General features: G+C 38.9%; 1 protein-coding gene across 4 annotated transcripts in view; it reads right to left on the minus strand.

Annotated features, from left to right (window-relative positions):
* The window catches only part of acsl6 (acyl-CoA synthetase long chain family member 6), an 83,728-nt gene that overhangs the window by 56,238 nt on the left and 8,032 nt on the right, over positions 1-19,458 (minus strand). For 3 of the 4 annotated variants that reach the window (XM_067424032.1, XM_067424029.1, XM_067424030.1), the window contains exons 2-3: positions 7,666-7,886; positions 4,610-4,724 (exon numbers count right to left, since the gene is read on the minus strand). In XM_067424032.1, coding sequence (XP_067280133.1) covers positions 4,610-4,724; positions 7,666-7,869 — 319 coding nt within the window. In that variant the 5' untranslated portion in view covers positions 7,870-7,886. Of the gene's footprint in view, positions 1-4,609; positions 4,725-7,665; positions 7,887-10,049; positions 10,086-19,458 lie in introns of those variants that run through there. The other variant, XM_067424031.1, reaches the window with a different exon arrangement.

Consider the following 19,458-nt stretch of genomic DNA (forward strand, 5'->3'; position numbering starts at 1 on the left):
GATACTATAGTAAATTGTAGAATATTATAGTAAAATTACTCTAGTAAATACTATAGTGTTTTTGAACCACACTATAGTAAAGATACTACAGTAAATTGTAGTATATTATAGTAAAATTACTGTAGTAAATACTATAGTGTTTTTGAACCACACTATAGTAAAGATACTACAGTAAATTGTAGTATATTATAGTAAAATTACTCTAGTAAATACTATAGTGTTTTTGAACCACACTATAGTGAAGATACTATAGTAAATTGTAGAATATTATAGTAAAATTACTCTAGTAAATACTATAGTGTTTTTGAACCACACTATAGTAAAGATACTACAGTAAATTGTAGAATATTATAGTAAAATTACTGTAGTAAATACTATAGTGTTTTGAACCACACTATAGTAAAGATACTACAGTAAATTGTAGTATATTATAGTAAAATTACTCTAGTAAATACTATAGTGTTTCTGAACCATACTATAGTAAAGATACTACAGTAAATTGTAGTATATTATAGTAAAATTACTCTAGTAAATACTATAGTGTTTCTGAACCATACTATAGTAAAGATACTACAGTAAATTGTAGTATATTATAGTAAAATTACTCTAGTAAATACTATAGTGTTTCTGAACCACACTATAGTAAAGATACTACAGTAAATTGTAGTATATTATAGTAAAATTACTGTAGTAAATACTATAGTGTTTCTGAACCACACTATAGTAAAGATACTACAGTAAATTGTAGAATATTATAGTAAAATTACTGTAGTAAATACTATAGTGTTTTAACCATATTATGGTAAAGATACTACAGTAAATTGTAGTATATTATAGTAAAATTACTCTAGTAAATACTATAGTGTTTTTGAACCACACTATAGTAAAGATACTACAGTAAATTGTAGTATATTATAGTAAAATTACTCTAGTAAATACTATAGTGTTTCTGAACCATACTATAGTAAAGATACTACAGTAAATTGTAGATTATAGTAAAATTACTGTAGTAAATACTATAGTGTTTTGAACCACACTATAGTAAAGATACTACAGTAAATTGTAGAATATTATAGTAAAATTACTGTAGTAAATACTATAGTGTTTTTGAACCACACTATAGTAAAGATACTACAGTAAATTGTAGAATATTATAGTAAAATTACTGTAGTAAATACTATAGTGTTTTCGAACCTTACTATAGTAAAGATACTACAGTAAATTGTAGTATATTATAGTAAAATTACTGTAGTAAATACTATAGTGTTTTTGAACCACACTATAGTAAAGATACTACAGTAAATTGTAGTATATTATAGTAAAATTACTCTAGTAAATACTATAGTGTTTTTGAACCACACTATAGTAAAGATACAACAGTAAATTGTAGTATATTATAGTAAAATTACTCTAGTAAATACTATAGTGTTTTGAACCATACTATAGTAAAGATACTACAGTAAATTGTAGAATATTATAGTAAAATTACTGTAGTAAATACTATAGTGTTTTTAACCACACTATAGTAAAGATACTACAGTAAATTGTAGATTATAGTAAAATTACTGTAGTAAATACTATAGTGTTTTTGAACCACACTATAGTAAAGATACTACAGTAAATTGTAGATTATAGTAAAATTACTGTAGTAAATACTATAGTGTTTTGAACCACACTATAGTAAAGATACTACAGTAAATTGTAGAATATTATAGTAAAATTACTGTAGTAAATACTATAGTGTTTTTAAACCACACTATAGTAAAGATACTACAGTAAACTGTAGAATATTATAGTATTTACTTCACTTTGCTAATTTACTGTAGTATCTTTACTTCAGTATGGTTCAAAAACACTTAAGTATTTACTAGAGAAATTTTACTATAATATACTATAGTATTTTTTTCATGTGGGATATATCAAAAGTTGATTTCTCAATTCATGACCCCTTTAAACAAAACTTAAGGAATAAACTAAATGCAACACAACAATATGGTCTCAAAAAGTCAATGATTTATTAGTGACATTTCAGAGTCTGAGAACATAATCTCAAACAGATCTCCATCACTTTTTAATTAATTTAACCAAAAATTGCTTAAAGCTTGAGATCAGAAATTTTGTGAAAGGGATTTTATGATTAAAACGAGAGCAAATATCAGTCAATGGGTTCATAAAGATCAGCTTAACTCGTAAAGATGAGAGTAATGATCACACCCACTGATGACATTTGCTCTGGTTTATTAATAAAATCACTTTATTCTGTTCAGTTTTTCAGAAAAGAGATTTAATTTCTTCATTCTGCTATCATTAATGTGTCCTGATTTAAGGATGTTTAGAGTTTGAGCTGGAAAACAGAAATCCTGAGGTAAACATCATGTATGCGGTGGAGGCAGTTTAATTTAAGACCTTATGAAATCTGTTTATAGTTTATTGTGTTAATGTTTCTGGCCTCTGCTTTAATGATTAAATGTGGCTCTCTAATCTGAACACAAATTAAGATATTTGTAATGAAATGGACAGATTTCTGTCCTCCATTGACAGGCTAAGCAACTTCCACTGACGCTTCAGAAAGCTCATAAAGAGAAACGGATCCGTACGGATCGAGCGGATTATTCCAGATGTTCTGAAGAGACTCCATGGCCTTATATGAGGAAGGAAAGCCTGACGGGTTTGAGCGACATTAGGCCGAGGAAATGATCCCAGGATTCTCGTTAATGGGTAACTGGCCCTTTAAGAGTCAGACCTACTGTTTATTTTTTTACACAAAATCTGACCAATCCCATGTCATTCTGCATTATAAATTACAGTTTTATGAATGGATCACAGAAATCACAGGGCTCTAATTTAATGCCATGATATTGAATTTAAGACTTTCTGATCCAGACATTTTTAAGACCTTAAACTGTGGAAGGTCAAATTAAGACTTTAAGACCCGCAGGAACCCTGAACAATACCTCTAAAGCATTTGTTAATCTCATTTAATGTTAATACGTGATTCAAATCAAAAGTTGCATCTGTTAATATGGTTTAATGAACCTGAGCGAACATGAACTAACAATGAATAGTATTTTTATCACCTAACGCTATCAAATGCTTGCTATTAATGAATGCATTAAATAATGAAGTACCCACACAACCCTTTGTTGTGGGATCAAGAGGATATCAGATCTGAGTACATGAATGTGTCTAGTTCAGCGCTGTTTGCCTGGAGCAATGAATGTGTGTTATTACAGAAAGCAGTATTTCATTATGTGGTCTAGCTCAAATTACACGCCGGCTTTCAGAAGATTATGCACTCATATATATACAAACCTGTTTCTAAAAAAGTTGGGACACTGAAATGGACTGCATTTATATAGCGCTTTTATTCAAAGCACTTTACATTTTTGCCTCACATTCACCCATTCATACACCGACGGCGATGTCAGCCATGTAAGGCACCATCCAGCTCGTCGGGAGCAGCTGGGGTTAGGTGTCTTGCTCATGGACACCTCGACACTTGGTCAGGTGGAACCGGGGATTGAACCACCAACCTTCTGGTTTGTAGACAACCTACATGAACCACTGAGCCACTGCCGCCCCGACACTGAACAAATTGTGAATAAAAACAGAATGCAATGATGTGGAAGTTTAAAATTACACTCTTTTATTCAGAATACAACATAGATAACATATCAAATGTTGAAGGTGAGACATTTTGAGATGTCATGCCAAATATTGGCTCATTTTGCATTTCATGAGAGCTACACATTCCAAAAAAGTTGGGCCAAGGCCATGTTTCCCCCTGCGTGGCATCCCCTCTTCTTTTTATATCAGTCTGCAAACATCTGGGAACTGAGGAGACAAGTTGCTCAAGTTTAGGAATAGGAATGTTGTCCCATTCTTGTCTAATACAGGCTTCTAGTTGCTCAGCTGGCTTAGGTCTTCTTTGTCGCATCTTCCTCTTTATGATGCACCAAATGTTTTCTACGGGTGAAAGATAAGAACTCTTTGCAGTTTTTCCCTGAGAAACTCCTCTGATATTGCTCCACTATTTTTCGCCGCAGCATTGGGGGAATTGGTGATCCTCTGCCCATCTGGCCTTCTGAGAGACACTGCCACTCTGAGAGGCTCTTTTTATACCCAATCATGTTCCCAATTGACCTAATAAGTTGCAAATTGGTCCTCCAGCTGTTCCTTATATGTACATTTAACTTTTCCGCCCTCTTATTGCTCCCTGTCCCAACTTGTTTGGAATGTGTAGCTCTCATGAAATCCAAAATGAGCCAACATATGGCATGACATTTCAAAATGTCTCACTTTCATCATTTGATATGTGATCTGTATTCTATTGTGAATGAAATAAGTTTATGAGATTTGTAAATTATTGCATTCCTTTTTTATTCACAATTTCTACAGTGTCCCAAATGTTTAGGAATCGGGTTTGTATACATACAGTCGGTGGAAGCTAGTCTGAGCTGTAGGAATGCATCTTTATCTCTTCAGCTAGACTGTTTTCTGTTGACCTTTTTCCGCGGGTCAGGCGATATTGTCCAGGCGAAGCGCTGTGTGATTGTACATGATTTGCATGAATCAGATGCAGGTGTGCGGCTGATAATGTGTGTCTCACCGGTGATGTGGAAGCCTCGCTGAAACACCTCGTACATGGTTTTGGCATCCTCGTGGTAATATGCCAAAAGCTCGGATCCGCTGCCCATCATGGACCGCCGAGCTCCATCTTCAAGCTGGAAAACACACGGGACAGAAAGGCTGAGAGAGGAGGACATCTGCTGTAAATCCCATTTCAATTACTGTATGAAAGAAGCATTGTTGAATTGTTCGTCTGATGCTTGTTTGCATCTGTGTTTGCATTTATATTTGCATGGGCTTGGCCTCTGTAGGATGTGCTCGTCGGTGTCCTGTCCGATCATTAGTGAGGGCTTTTAGAGCTTTATAAAGATGGCGTTTATTGACCTCTCCTGAGCTGGACTTGAGCCGGACATACAGTCAAGGGCGCCGTAAAGGGGTGGAAGGTTAGGACGATTCTAAGGGCCCAGACTGATTTAGGGCCCAGAAGAGCAGACCCCCTTTTTCTTTTCTTATTTATTTTCTCTTTTTTATACATACATTAAATGTGCTTGGGCCCCTCATGCAGTAAATGTGTATTTTGATTTTATATTTAAAAAACTAATTTCAAAATGTCAGTCACAACCTTCTCCCCCCTCCCTCACAATGGTTCATTCCACCTGCGCGGTCCACGCTAGCGTGAGCTCTTGGTTATTGCACTTGCTATGATGAAGCGCAGACAGTGACACACGCAGGTATGTCACATCAAAAGTCGGGGCATCAAAAACGGAAAGAAGGAAAGAGAAGACAGAGAACGACGAAGTCTACAGTATGTCTCACAATTTTTCAAAAAGAAAGGCAGCTTGCCCTATTCCTCTAACGTTATTCCAAAACTTTCAGAGTTAGCCTACTTATTTTTGTTGCTACATGACCTGCTTTTATCTAGCTAAAATAATTACTGAATTATAATTTACATCCAACAATACATCTCTGATGTGCTGTCTCCGGGTTATCATGTCTCGTAGACACAGATTCAGTGGCTGCTGCACACCCTTCTCCCACGCCCCCCGTCCCCGTCTCAAATGAACAAGGTGAGCCTGAGCGCGAAACTTTACGAAGATTGAAGCCTCTAAACACGTCTTATCTACTGTGTTCGCCACGTGATGATAAACAAAAAGTAATCTACACGCTTCAAAAATTACAAAATCAGTTTGCCATGTTCTGTCACGTGACAGTGCTGCTGCTACGATCGATGCTGTCTTACTTGATGTTCTTAAAGTAGCACTAGGTAACTTTTCAACCTTCATAATATATTTTCAAGACTCTTGTGATGATACATCGACTTACAATAGGTTGAATGAGTAATGCCAAGACACACCTGGCATTACTCCTGGTGTGTCTTGATTTTGAGCCCTTTTGGCCTAGCTAGTTTTATTCCTTGACTGATTTAATTATGAGTTAGTTCTAGCTGATGTTTCCTGATTGAGCAGGTGGACCCAGCTTAAGCTTGCTCATGTAAAATATATGTCAATATGTGTACAATATGTTCTGTTGTGCTTGCAATTGCAATTGAGATAATAAATGTTCTCCCTTTTATGTAAACAAGTACATCTTTCTATATTTTTTTCTTGTTTTTGTAGGCTTTGTACTCATCTTTAGACATTTTAACTATGCAATGTGCTAAATATCTTTTTTAAAGTATACAGGGCATGTTTATTGGGTTAAATTTTATCTGTAAAAATTGTAGGGGGCCCAGAATTTCTGGCGGCACCCCTGCATACAGTCCAGGCCAAAAGCTGAATGTTCAGGATGTTCCTCCAGTCTTCAGTGATCATGATCCTTCAGAAATCATTCTCAGATGAGGATTCATTAGGAGTGTTGGAAACAGTTCATATGACTAATATTTGTTCATAACCTGTGATACTTTTTTTATAATACTTTCGTGAATAAAAAGTAAAAAATAAATAAGTGTCACAGTCCCTCCCGTCCCCGGACCCATTTCCCAAGATCCTCCCTGTCTCACACCTGAAGTCACTTCCTCCTCTTCTCTCCCGCTCTCCCCGGGTTCCCAGCACCTGCTCCTCATCGTTAGCGCACCTTTATGTTTGGGCTCACTCCCCTCACTCCTGGTCGGTTCTTGTGTGTGTTTGTTATAGTAAGAGTGTTATGTAGTTTCCGTTCTCCAGCGTTGTGTATATTCTGTTCTGAGTTGGTCTTTGTGAAAATAAACCCGTTTAGTTTTGGATGTCTTGGACTTCTCATTGCCCGACTGCAGCAACACGTAACAAAAAGAAGCCAATGTTTTAAAAATAGAAATCTTTTGTACCAACAATATACTCTACTGGTCAGTCATTTTTTTACTTTCTTTTTTTTTAAAAATAAATCAATACTTTTCTTCAGCAAGGATGTGTTAAATTGATAGTAAAGGAGATTTATATTATTTGAAAATATGTTTTTATTTTGAATAAATGCCGTTCTTCTGAGCCTTTTCTTCCTCAGATATATTAGTGAGCAGGACTGTCTCCAACACTCCTAATGAATCCTCATCTGAGAATGATTTCTGAAGGATCATAAATAAATCAGCATTTAAAGGAGAATACACTGAAAAACAATTATTTTAAATTGTAATAATAAATCACAATATTAAAAAAAAATCTGTATTTTTGATCAAATAAATGCAGGCTTGATGAGCAGAAGAAACTTCTTTCAGAAACATTACACATATTAATGTGTCCAAACGTTTGGCCTGTACTGTATACACAAATATATATATATATTTTTTTTTTCATACAGAAATTGTGTATATTCATTAGTAATAAAAATGTAAACCATAAAGAAATTTCAGTTATTGGGATCTTAGAATTTAATTATTTTAATTATTAATCAATATTTTATCGATTTACTAATATGTTACCCACTGCAAACATCTTTTTTGTTAATTTCAGAGAATTTTTTTAAAGCTTGTTTTAAAGCTTTAAATGCTTCTGTGTGATTTCAGGAACTGTAATAACACTAGAAAATAGTAATTTGCATTTCATATAGATTTGTTTATATGAAAAATTAAGTTGTGTGTGGACATTACCCATGTAGTGTGGAGTGTGTGTGTGGAGTGTGTGTAACCTGCACTTCCTGAGACTGGTGCCGGAGGTCGCAGGGTGGGACGATGGCTCGTGGCCGGCTGGCGATCCAGTAGGCTAGCACCGCGGTCAGCGCACCCAGGCCGAGGAGAGCCGAGGTGGGCAGAGAGCGCAGGAACTGACCCAGATCATCCAGCTCCGGCAGCTGAAGCCCCAGCAGAACATCCTGAGACTGCATCTTCTCCATAAGCGTGGAACTGAGCTCTGAAACACACACACATACACACACACAGCTTTACTATACGAACACAAGCCGATGACCATGTGTGTGTGTGTGTGTAAAGATAACACTGAAAGTCATCGTGACAAAACACAGTTTGTCTAGCCATCAGCACAAACATCCAGAAGCGCTCGTTCTTCAGACGGCTTACACATTAACACACAGTCTCTGAACACACAAACAACTCTGGAAATCAACAGAGCCTGTGCTCACTAAGGTCCTCTTCACTGAGTTCATCTGAACTCTATGATCCTCAAAACCTTCCGCTCTGACTGTTCTGCGTGAACATCAAGTAATAAACGCATAAGTAACTCCAGTCTGAGTATTTAAAGAGTTCATCTAATGTTATTACAGACATTTAATGTTTGGAATCTGATAGCATAAACCAGATCTATAATTCAGCATTATCAGATCAACTTCAGAGTATCTGTGCCGAGCTTTATTCTTTATTATCTTTATTCCATCAACAGATATTCTGCTAACTATCAGTACCTTTGCATCCATATCCAGCCATGAGATTATGAGGTCTGGAGCTCGGTATTTTTCCGAGGTGTATATAATAAATGATGTAAAATAATAGTGTATTAACTAGGGCTACGCAATATATCGAAATGATCGAAATATCGCAAATGTACATATCGCGATATGCATATCACAACGGCACACAACATCTGAGTGATTTTAATAGGCAGAGAACAGACTGGGCACACGACTACTGTTACTTATGATCATTTCTTGATGTTAAAAAGAGTTATTATACGTAATAACTTGCGAAAAACAACTCCTTGCGTTCTCATGCTGTCTGACACACACACACACACACACACACACCGGAACGTGCGCACAAGTTGCCTCTCTGAAAGCGTGTGATCCCTTCAGTTCAGTTTCGTGTCTTGTTACACACTCGAACTACCAAATACACACACTAATTTAAATATTGTCTTGTTTTGGGGGAAAATAACTCAAAATGAAGAGAGTTTTTGCTTAAAATAAGATAAATAATCTGCCAATGGGGTGAGAGATATAATCTTAATTCAAACAGAAAACAAGATTATTTTCCTCACCCCATTGGCAGATTATTTATCTTATTTTAAGCAAAAACTCTCTTCATTTTGAGTTATTTTTCCCCAAAACAAGACAATTACTTTTGCTTGTCTAGTAAATACTTCTTATTTTAAGAATTGTTTTATATTTTGACTAGAAACAAGACAAAAATACTGAGTAAGAAAAGCATTTTTTGCTGTGTATGTTCACTTTCTTCACGGACACAGATGGAAAGCTCAGCTTTAGGAAGGGAAGAGAAGGAGACTGAGAGAAAAGGAAAGAGTGAGAGAGTGATGAAATGAGACAGCAGGTTTGACAGATAATCTACTGCCCACTAACATGGTTTAGAAAGCTATTTATTATTCATTTTTAACCTTCAAACATCTTAAAATGCACAGATGTAGATCAGAGAAATCTTCTCAGGGGAGCAGACAGCGCTACACCCGAACCCCCTAAATAGCTCAAATTCGGGACCTCACTGGTTTACTACATGCCAACTTACTCTACCGACACGAACAGTCTGCTACTACTATAATCAGAGGAAGCTGGCATTGCAAAGTTAAGCATACACTGCAAAAAATGCTTTTCTTACTCAGTATTTTTGTCTTGTTTCGAGTCCAAACATCTAAAAACTCTTAAAACAAGAAGTATTTACTAGACAAGTGAAAGTAATTGTCTTGTTTTGGGGAAAATAACTCAAAATGAAGAGAGTTTTTGCTTAAAATAAGATAAATAATCTGCCAATGGGGTGAGAAAAATAATCTTAATTCAAACAGAAAACAAGATTATTTTTCTCACCCCATTGGCAGATTATTTATCTTATTTTAAGCAAAAACTTTCTTCATTTTGAGTTATTTTTCCCAAAACAAAGATTTTTTGGATATTTTGACTAGAAACAAGACAAAAATACCAGGTAAGAAGAGCATTTTTTGCAGTGTATTGAGTAGAAAGCCTGGCTTTGTGTCCTGGAACTGAAGACATAACCCCGTCCATGTGAAGAGTCGGACAGTCGTGTTAAAGAAAACACATGTGCGGCTCATCCAAGAGTTTATTTGTTGACCTTAGTTTTGAACTTCCAAAAAAACGAATAACTAATAACTCACCAGAGCGGAGGAGCAGTGTGTGAACCGACGAGCTGTAAAATGGGGAATATTGACGCATCTGTTTAAAGTTCACTGTGTCAGTCCAGGTCAATTTAAAAAGACAGCTAACTAAAAGCCAGCGTGTGGTGTGATGTTCTTAACAATTAAAGGATCTGCATCTGCATTAGACTAACTATTGAAATAACAGATTTTAATTTAATATACATAAGGACAAGCTCAATGTAATGTTTTCAGACCCTTACATGCAAGACAATTACATTAACACGTATTATAGATATATACGTATTATATTAAATGCAATTACCTGAGCTTTAGAATTAAATGTACTGATGAATGACATTTAAGGTCAACTAAAATATACATGTCCTCCACTCAATACGCCTATATAGGTCGTTTGTCCCTTCCTTGAAATACGACCCATAGGAGCGTTTACTAAAGTTGTGCTGCTATAGACAGCAGGACACTTTCACTTTACAGCATTTTCCCCTTTTATCTGCGTAATATTTCAGGTTTTGCATAGCTCAGTTGGTAAAGCATTGCAATATACAACAACATGTGAATGTGAAATGAACACTCATTTTGATTGCTAACGACAGTTAGACGTCCTTTCACACTGGAACGTAACGCGACACCAGCTTTATTTTTACGGCAGCTAGAGGACACATGTCTTTAAAACTCAAATAAAGGTTGTACTAAGATGCTTGAAAAACAACCTAGAGTCGTTTTTTTGGGAGGACAGTTTGAAAATATACTTTAATGTCATTTCTATTGAAACTTGCATGTATTTAAACACATTTGCTATGATTAAAATGCAATTAAGTTAATTTAAGATATATTAACTTTAAATGTAATATCGGGTAACACTACAATTCCCAGTCAGTCAGTCACATTCATTTTTACACCGATACGGACGTATAGGGGGCTCATTTGGGAGCCAAATCACCTTTGGGTGGTAAGAAAACAGACCAATGAACATAGGCGAGTGAGATTTGCATGGCAAGCCACTCCCCCGGACATATAAGCTTGCCGGAAATTCAGCTTTTTTCCTCAGAGCCGAGTAGTTATTTCGCTTATTTCGCTGCTTCGCTTGAGAAAGGAGGCGTTCTGCGTTAGAAATAAGGCGTATTCAGCGCCAAAAGAGCAAGTCTGCACAGACGAGTGCAGTGATCGCACCCGTGGATAAAGATAAGTTTCCCTAAAAGAGCAAGCACGGGTGACGTTTGCGTCCTAAAGATGGCATTTCACCTGTGTGTTTAAGATGTGTTCGTTCCCTGGCCCTGTCTGACAGCCACAATCACTGCCTCACTGTCTGGGCCGTAAACACACTGAAGCAGTATTAGTTGACAAATCTCACTGCGGGAACCTGACCGTCACGATGTTCAGAGCAAGACTCCAATACTTTGAATGAGGTGGAGACCCCCCCGTTATTCCCCGTTCTGGTTTCTGGTCTCCGCAGAGAACCACTTTGTTCATTCACAGGACGATGTCCACCTTGTTGGTCCAGGAACGCCATCTCTAAACTTGGCCCAGAAGAGGGAAGTCAACAAATTTTGCAATCTTGACGCTCCCATCTCCCAGGCCGGCCTCTTCGGCGACACTGGGCGCGTTTACATGCACACCAGTAAACTGATAGCTCACAAATATCAGCTTATTGAAATAACCAGTTTCCTCCGTTTACATGCAAACCAGTAAACTGACAACGCAAGTAAACCGCGTTTACAGCACTTTAATAATAAACCGGGTTATTTCCATGGAGTGACGTCAAAAGGGGGGATCTCCTCAACCACCACCAATGTGCAGCACCACCTGATGATGCGACGGCAGCCATATTGCGCCAGAACGCTCACCACACACCAGCTGATTGGTGGAGAGGAGACAGAGTGTTGAAGCCAATCAGCAGAGAGGGATTATTAGGAGGCCATGACGGACAGGGGCCAATGGGCAGATTTGGCCAGGATGCCGGGGTTACACCCCTACTCTTTATCAAAGGACATCCTGATATTTTTAACGACCACAGAGAGACGGGACCTCGGTTTAACGTCTCATCTGAAAGACGGTGCTCTTTGTCAGTATAGTGTCCCCATCACTATACTGGGGTGTTAGGACCCACACAGACCACAGGGTGAGCGCCCCCTGCTGGCCTCACTAACAACTCTACCAGCAGCTCCTAGTTTATCCAGTTGGTCTCCCATCCAGGTACTGACCAGGCCCAGCCCTGCTTAGTCTCAGTGGGAAACCAGTCTTGGGCTGCAGGGTGATATGGCTGCTGGTCAGACTCGGTTATGTGCTTCAGTTCGCCCAGCGGCCCCACAGGTCTTGTTTACCTCAGTGTCAGACAAGGATGCAGAGTGCAGTAAGACACCATTGAGCTTGACATGAAGTCTCGAAACACTCAAGAAAGGCTGTGGGTTACGGCAGACCTTGGATCTGCCTGTCTTGAACAGGGCCCTTCACAAGCTTCTGTTCAAGACGCTGAAATGCATTCTTACCTGCATTCAGCCCTAAGATTGGTTTTCAGCGATCAACATGAAGGACACATACTTCGGTCGGATATAAGAGTACAAGTTCCTCCCCTTTTGGGCTGTCCCTGTCCCCCAGTGTCTTCCCGAAAGTTGCAGATGGCCAGCTGAGGGGAGTGGGCATTCGCATTCTCAACTATCTCAAAGACTTGCTCATTGTAGCTCAGTCTTGAGATCTGTTGTGTGAACACAGGGACCTGGTGCTCAGCCATCTAGAGCTTTAGGTCAACCGGGAAAAGAGCAATCTCTCTCTGCAGAGTATCTCTTTTCTGTGTTAAGTTGGACTAGGTCACCATGATGGTGCATCTCACCAACAAGCATGTGCAGAACTGCTTGAATTCATTCAGGGGCAGGACACACAGAAATTATTGATTGCACAAAAATTATTGAGGGCATATGGCATCTGCGTGTACACTTGGTGCAGGCCTTGCAGGTTGTGCCTACTGTGCCTCTTCTTGCGACACCACTGGCATATCATCTGCTTGAGTTGGTAGCAGTACTGCCGGCGTTGAGCCGGATTGACCGCTGCTGCCGGACAAGCATGTATTGGTCCAAATTAGGGATGTCAAAAGTACCCGTACTTCGGAACCAAGTAAGTACTGAAATGTTTAAAACGATACCAGCATAATAATGTTACAATACCACGAAAATAGTTATTGTGCGCACAAAAATCAAAATAACAACTTTATCCACCAAGTTATTGACGTGAACTCGACGCATGCGTGAGAATATGACGCTCCGCCGTTCATGACCCGGAAGAGGAGGAGCGCCGCTATCGCGTGAGTTCCCGTCCGAGACCTACACGGAAGACAATAACTTGGCGGATAAAGTCATTATTTAGATTTTTTTTTGCGTACAAAAACTCGCTTGGTAAAATGATTGTCCAGCCGCTGTAGTGAGATGGGCTGTGTGTCGATGTGCTTAGGGCCTTTATGGGTCTTGTGAGTGGGAATGGACTGAATGCCAATGGAGGCCTATCTGAAGCCTTTCTCAGCTTTACACTAAAATATCTTCATTTGTGTTCTGAAGATGAACGAAGGTCTGACGGGTGTCCAACCACATGAGGGTGAGTAATTAATGAAATCATTTTCATTTTTGGGTGAACTAACCCTTTAGGACGCTTCGACCTGTCGTTTCCTCTAGGTGTTTATTTGCTTTCCGGCTCTTTTGCAGTTTTTGAAATGGGCCGACAGAGAGGTGGAGTTATTGATGCGAGTAACAAAGGAGTATAAAGTTTCAAAAGCGATCGGGAATATAGTCTGGGAGACGTGCCAAAACAAATACGGCAAAATATTGGACCACTTCAAATAACAGTATCCTGCGGATCGCTTACTCCCACAGTAAGGACGAGCTCACAAAACCAACAAACATTATGACAAAGGCCATCAGGCTGCATCACATGACTAAAAATGTGTCGCTGTTTTCAAAAGCCTCGGTCTTCACAGTCCAAACTACAACACGAAGACAGCGTTTTCAAAATCGATCTGCTTTGGGGAGCATTTTCAAAAAGCTACACTTTAAAAATGCTGGACTACAAACAACCCAAGTTGGGGTGAATATTGACTAACTGAGCAATTGGGTTGTTTTAACCCAGCATTTGGGTTGTCTTAAGCGACATTTAACCCAACCACTGGGCTAAAACAACCCAATTGCAGGGTTTAAAAAAAATCAACCGTTGGGTTAAAACAACCCAATTGCAACTTCAATTGTTTTTAACCCAGCATTTTTTTGAGTGTATGCTTTCGTTGACTGAAAATGCCATCTCAGTGTCGACGAAGGCCAAAGCGGAGAGAAAAATATGTTTCCAATAAAAGCGCATTATTGTGGACATGGCCTGAGACTCACTTCATGAGCATTTTACCTTTAACTATCGTCATATCATACGTCATACACCCACAGAAACTCAAAGGTCAAAATAAAAGCTTGGTTTAACTTGAAGAAATTGACAGAAATATATTATGCTTCTGTTATACAGTCTCAATATAATAATAATACTAACGCTAATAATGATAATTATTATTAATAGGTGTGCGTAGAGGGTTGCTTATTTTTTACTTTAAACATCATGTTGCCTTCAAATGTTTACAGTAATGATTTACTTATAATGATCACCATCATAAATACTAAAGTCATTTAATTTAATATTTTTATCAAATTGTTAAATAAAACAGTAAAATCGTTCCAACATATTTTACTGTGGTACTGAGAACCATACAATTTTAATGGTACCGACTACTGTAATGTTGGTACTGAGACCCTCGTCTGGGCGGACATTTTCTGCAAAGCCTATTTGAAACAATCTGTCCTGTTAAAACTATATTATCTGCAAGGAGAGTTTTTCAAATATATTCTTTTAAGATTTACACTACAAATACACATTCAAAACATATAAACCCTTCTGCTCCTCAAGGGTCTCCATACACTGCAACACTTTTGCTAAGATAATTGTTGTGTTTGGTAAAACTGCCCGTTTGTAATGTCACTGATTTATTTAGCTTTTCAGTAATGTTTGCGGCATCATTCCTCATTGTAGACATAATATCTCATTAGTTGAGGAATCTTCGAAGATATTGGATCAGGCTTCATCTGAAAACATCTGAACGTGACGTTCATACAGCAGACGAGTGAAACTCTCTGGACTATTATTTGGAGACAGCTGGGGCTAGCGCATATGCCTGGTCAATAATGCATTTGGATCGTGTGGTTGTTTATGGCAACAAAACTGCTGAATTGTGTTCTGAAAGCATTGATTGTTTGTGAAGTCTATTTACTTGAAGCTTTCTTCCAGTCCAGACTGCACATTTAACAGCTTGAGTCATAAATGACTGCATAAGAAACAAACCATAGTAATTATTTTGCCAGACCATAAATCCAGCGGTGTGATGTGATGTGTGGATGCACACCAGCTTTGATCATTTCGACTGAAGTCTCTCGGGGAACGACAGATATTCCCTGAACTCATATTCCAGAAGTCTCCTGCTGCACGAGCTTTCATTTATACGCCGTAGATTATCACGGGATTATCGCCACTAAATATAGACCGTGTGCAGGATTTGAAATATAATAATTTCTTATTCTGACAAAGCTTTATTCATTATCAAACACTGCTTCATAAAGATGGTGTGGAGACCTGTCCAATCCGAAGATCTGTTGATCATTATTTAATGTAAGATTTGTTATAGTAACTGGAGACCCTCAGGAACAGATCCTCAGAGCTGTGGTTATGGACGAGTCCGTCTCTAAGAGTTAAAGCTCAGGTCAAGCCCTCCCGCTCGTCCTCATAGTTTCTTTACACACTGTGATTTTGTCAAATTAGAGTTTTTGGTCATATTTCATATGAGGCGTTTTTAACTACTGTACTTACATTGAAAATAATAACTGTTGGGTTCAGTGCACGTATTGTGAGGTGGATACGGGTTGATTAAGCACAGGTTTACTGGTATAGCGGGTTGGTTAAGCACAGGTTTACTGGTATAGCAGTTGGTTAAGCACAGGTTTACTGGTATAGCGGTTGGTTAAGCACAGGTTTACTGGTATAGCGGTTGATTAAGCACAGGTTTACTGGTATAGCGGTTGGTTAAGCACAGGTTTACTGGTATAGCGGTTGGTTAAGCACAGGTTTACTGGTATAGCGGTTGGTTAAGCACAGGTTTACTGGTATACGGGTTGGTTAAGCACAGGTTTACTGGTATAGCGGTTGGTTAAGCACAGGTTTACTGGTATAGCGGTTGGTTAAGCACAGGTTTACTGGTATAGCGGTTGATTAAGCACAGGTTTACTGGTATAGCGGTTGGTTAAGCACAGGTTTACTGGTATAGCGGTTGGTTAAGCACAGGTTTACTGGTATAGCGGTTGGTTAAGCACAGGTTTACTGGTATACGGGTTGGTTAAGCACAGGTTTACTGGTATAGCGGTTGGTTAAGCACAGGTTTACTGGTATAGCGGTTGGTTAAGCACAGGTTTACTGGTATAGCGGTTGATTAAGCACAGGTTTACTGGTATAGCGGGTTGGTTAAGCACAGGTTTACTGGTATAGCGGTTGGTTAAGCACAGGTTTACTGGTATAGCGGTTGGTTAAGCACAGGTTTACTGGTATAGCGGTTGGTTAAGCACAGGTTTACTGGTATAGCGGTTGATTAAGCACAGGTTTACTGGTATAGCGGTTGATTAAGCACAGGTTTACTGGTATAGCGGGTTGGTTAAGCACAGGTTTACTGGTATAGCGGTTGGTTAAGCACAGGTTTACTGGTATACGGGTTGGTTTAGCACAGGTTTACTGGTATAGCAGTTGGTTAAGCACAGGTTTACTGGTATAGCGGTTGATTAAGCACAGGTTTACTGGTATAGCGGTTGGTTAAGCACAGGTTTACTGGTATACGGGTTGATTAAGCACAGGTTTACTGGTATAGCGGGTTGGTTAAGCACAGGTTTACTGGTATAGCGGTTGGTTAAGCACAGGTTTACTGGTATAGCGGTTGGTTAAGCACAGGTTTACTGGTATAGCGGTTGGTTAAGCACAGGTTTACTGGTATAGCGGTTGATTAAGCACAGGTTTACTGGTATAGCGGTTGGTTAAGCACAGGTTTACTGGTATACGGGTTGGTTTAGCACAGGTTTACTGGTATAGCGGTTGGTTAAGCACAGGTTTACTGGTATAGCGGTTGATTAAGCACAGGTTTACTGGTATAGCGGTTGGTTAAGCACAGGTTTACTGGTATACGGGTTGATTAAGCACAGGTTTACTAGTATAGCGGTTGGTTAAGCACAGGTTTACTGGTATAGTGGTTGGCTAAGCACAGGTTTACTGGTATAGCGGTTGGTTTAGCACAGGTTTACTGGTATAGTGGTTGGTTTAGCACAGGTTTACTGGTATAGCGGATGGTTTAGCACAGGTTTACTGGTTTATGGGTTGGTTTAGTACAGGATTACTGGTATGGGTTGGTTTAGTCCAGGTTTACTGGTATGGGTTGGTTTAGCACAGGTTTACTGGTATACGGGTTGGTTTAGCACAGATTTACTGGTATAGCGGTTGGTTAAGCACAGGTTTATTGGTATACCAGTTGGTTTAATCCAGGTTTACCGGTATGGGTTGGTTTAGTCCAGGATTACCGGTATGGGTTGGTTTAGTCCAGGATTACCGGTATGGGTTGGTTTAGTCCAGGTTTACCGGTATGGGTTAGTTTAGTCCAGGTTTACCGGTATGGGTTAGTTTAGTCCAGGTTTACCGGTATGGGTTGGTTTAGTCCAGGTTTACCGGTATGGGTTAGTTTAGTCCAGGTTTACCAGTATGGGTTGGTTTAAGGTGTAATTACAGTGTTATTATAGCAAAGCATGCTCAGCTCAAAGTGTGGGAATAAATTTTAATATGGTATGCTATGTCTCAGTTGACTGTATTTAGCTCTCCTCACGTCAGAAATGAGCTTTAGTGAGTGAAATATCATATCTGTGTGTGGATCATGTTTGCTTTGACTGTATGTACACAATACGTGCATCACATCAAATGATTAATGAGTATTTAAAGACGTCATATAATGTGGGATTATGTTTTAAGTGCACTTATTTTGACATACTAAAGCACATGTTAAGTATGTGATTATTCAATATTACATGCATTAAAGTTAATCTTCAATGTTCTAAATTGCAACTTCATTCTTACAAATATGTAATTTTTTTAGTTGACCGTAATTGCTTGTCAGTGCGACGGCAGCACACTTATTAAAGGTGTCATGAACTAGCTTTTTTATATATTTATACTGTTGTCTGAGGTCAACTAATGACATTTGTGTGGTTTTTACATCCAAAAACATCATAACTAATAAGTAATAGGCTATTTTCTACACTGGTTTTGAGGCTCTCTCCTGAACACTGGGTTTTGATGGGCGTGTCACTGGAGACTTGGAAGTAAACGCCCACGGCTAGGATTGGATAAGGTTTGCATATTTAATGAGCTCAGCTCCGCTGTCAGTTCACATGAGGGAGGGATTTTTTTGAAAGTGGCAACCGGAATGATTCTCTCGACCACAGGGCTCGTAAACGTCTTTATCAAACAAACACAATGATTTATCTCTCATCCAGCCGCGATTGATGTTTTTTTTTTTTTTTATTGGCCTGCTCGATCAGTGGATATAAGCGCGAACCACACACACACACACAGATGCGGGCACGCTCTTCAAATTATTTCACTATTTAAGATTCACCACCAGCCGACAGGTTTATGTTTTCGTCTGGAAACCACACAGCCTTGGGATGTCCGAGTCCGATTCCAAATCGCAATGAACCAACAAATAAAGAATTCTCCAGCCTGTGACAGCGTGCTAAAGGTATGTTCTATTAGACACATACACATAATCAATACGATCTGTAAGAATGCAATACTATCACATATAAAAACATGTTTTACTCACATAAGTGTGTTGCACCATTCCTGTCGGATCCACTATAGAAGCACAGCATTGTGTTTTAATCTCAATATGTCTGCAAATCCAGCTCGACCTCAGACTTGTTTACAAACAATTATCTTGCTATCTTCTTCGGCATGTTTATTGCTCGTTTAACTACACGAGTCGGTGGGCAGGGCTACATAAGCAGGTGGACTGGGCTATAGAAGCAGGTGCAAAAGTCCAAAGACACTAGAGAAAAAATTGTACACCCCCACAAGGCTGGAAAGGGCTACAGGGAAATTGCCAAGCAGCTTGGTGAAAAAGGTCCACTCTTGGAGAAATTATAAGAAAATGGAAGAAGCTAAACATGACTGTCAATCTCCCTCGGGCTGGGGCTCCACGCCAGATCTAACCTCGTGGGGTCTCAATGAACCTAAGGTGAGAAATCAGCCCAGAACTACACCGGAGGAGCTGGTCAATGACCTGAAAAGAGCTGGGACCACCGTTTCC

This window comes from Pseudorasbora parva, chromosome 18, assembly GCF_024679245.1.
Source record: "Pseudorasbora parva isolate DD20220531a chromosome 18, ASM2467924v1, whole genome shotgun sequence".
Classification (NCBI taxonomy): domain Eukaryota; kingdom Metazoa; phylum Chordata; class Actinopteri; order Cypriniformes; family Gobionidae; genus Pseudorasbora; species Pseudorasbora parva.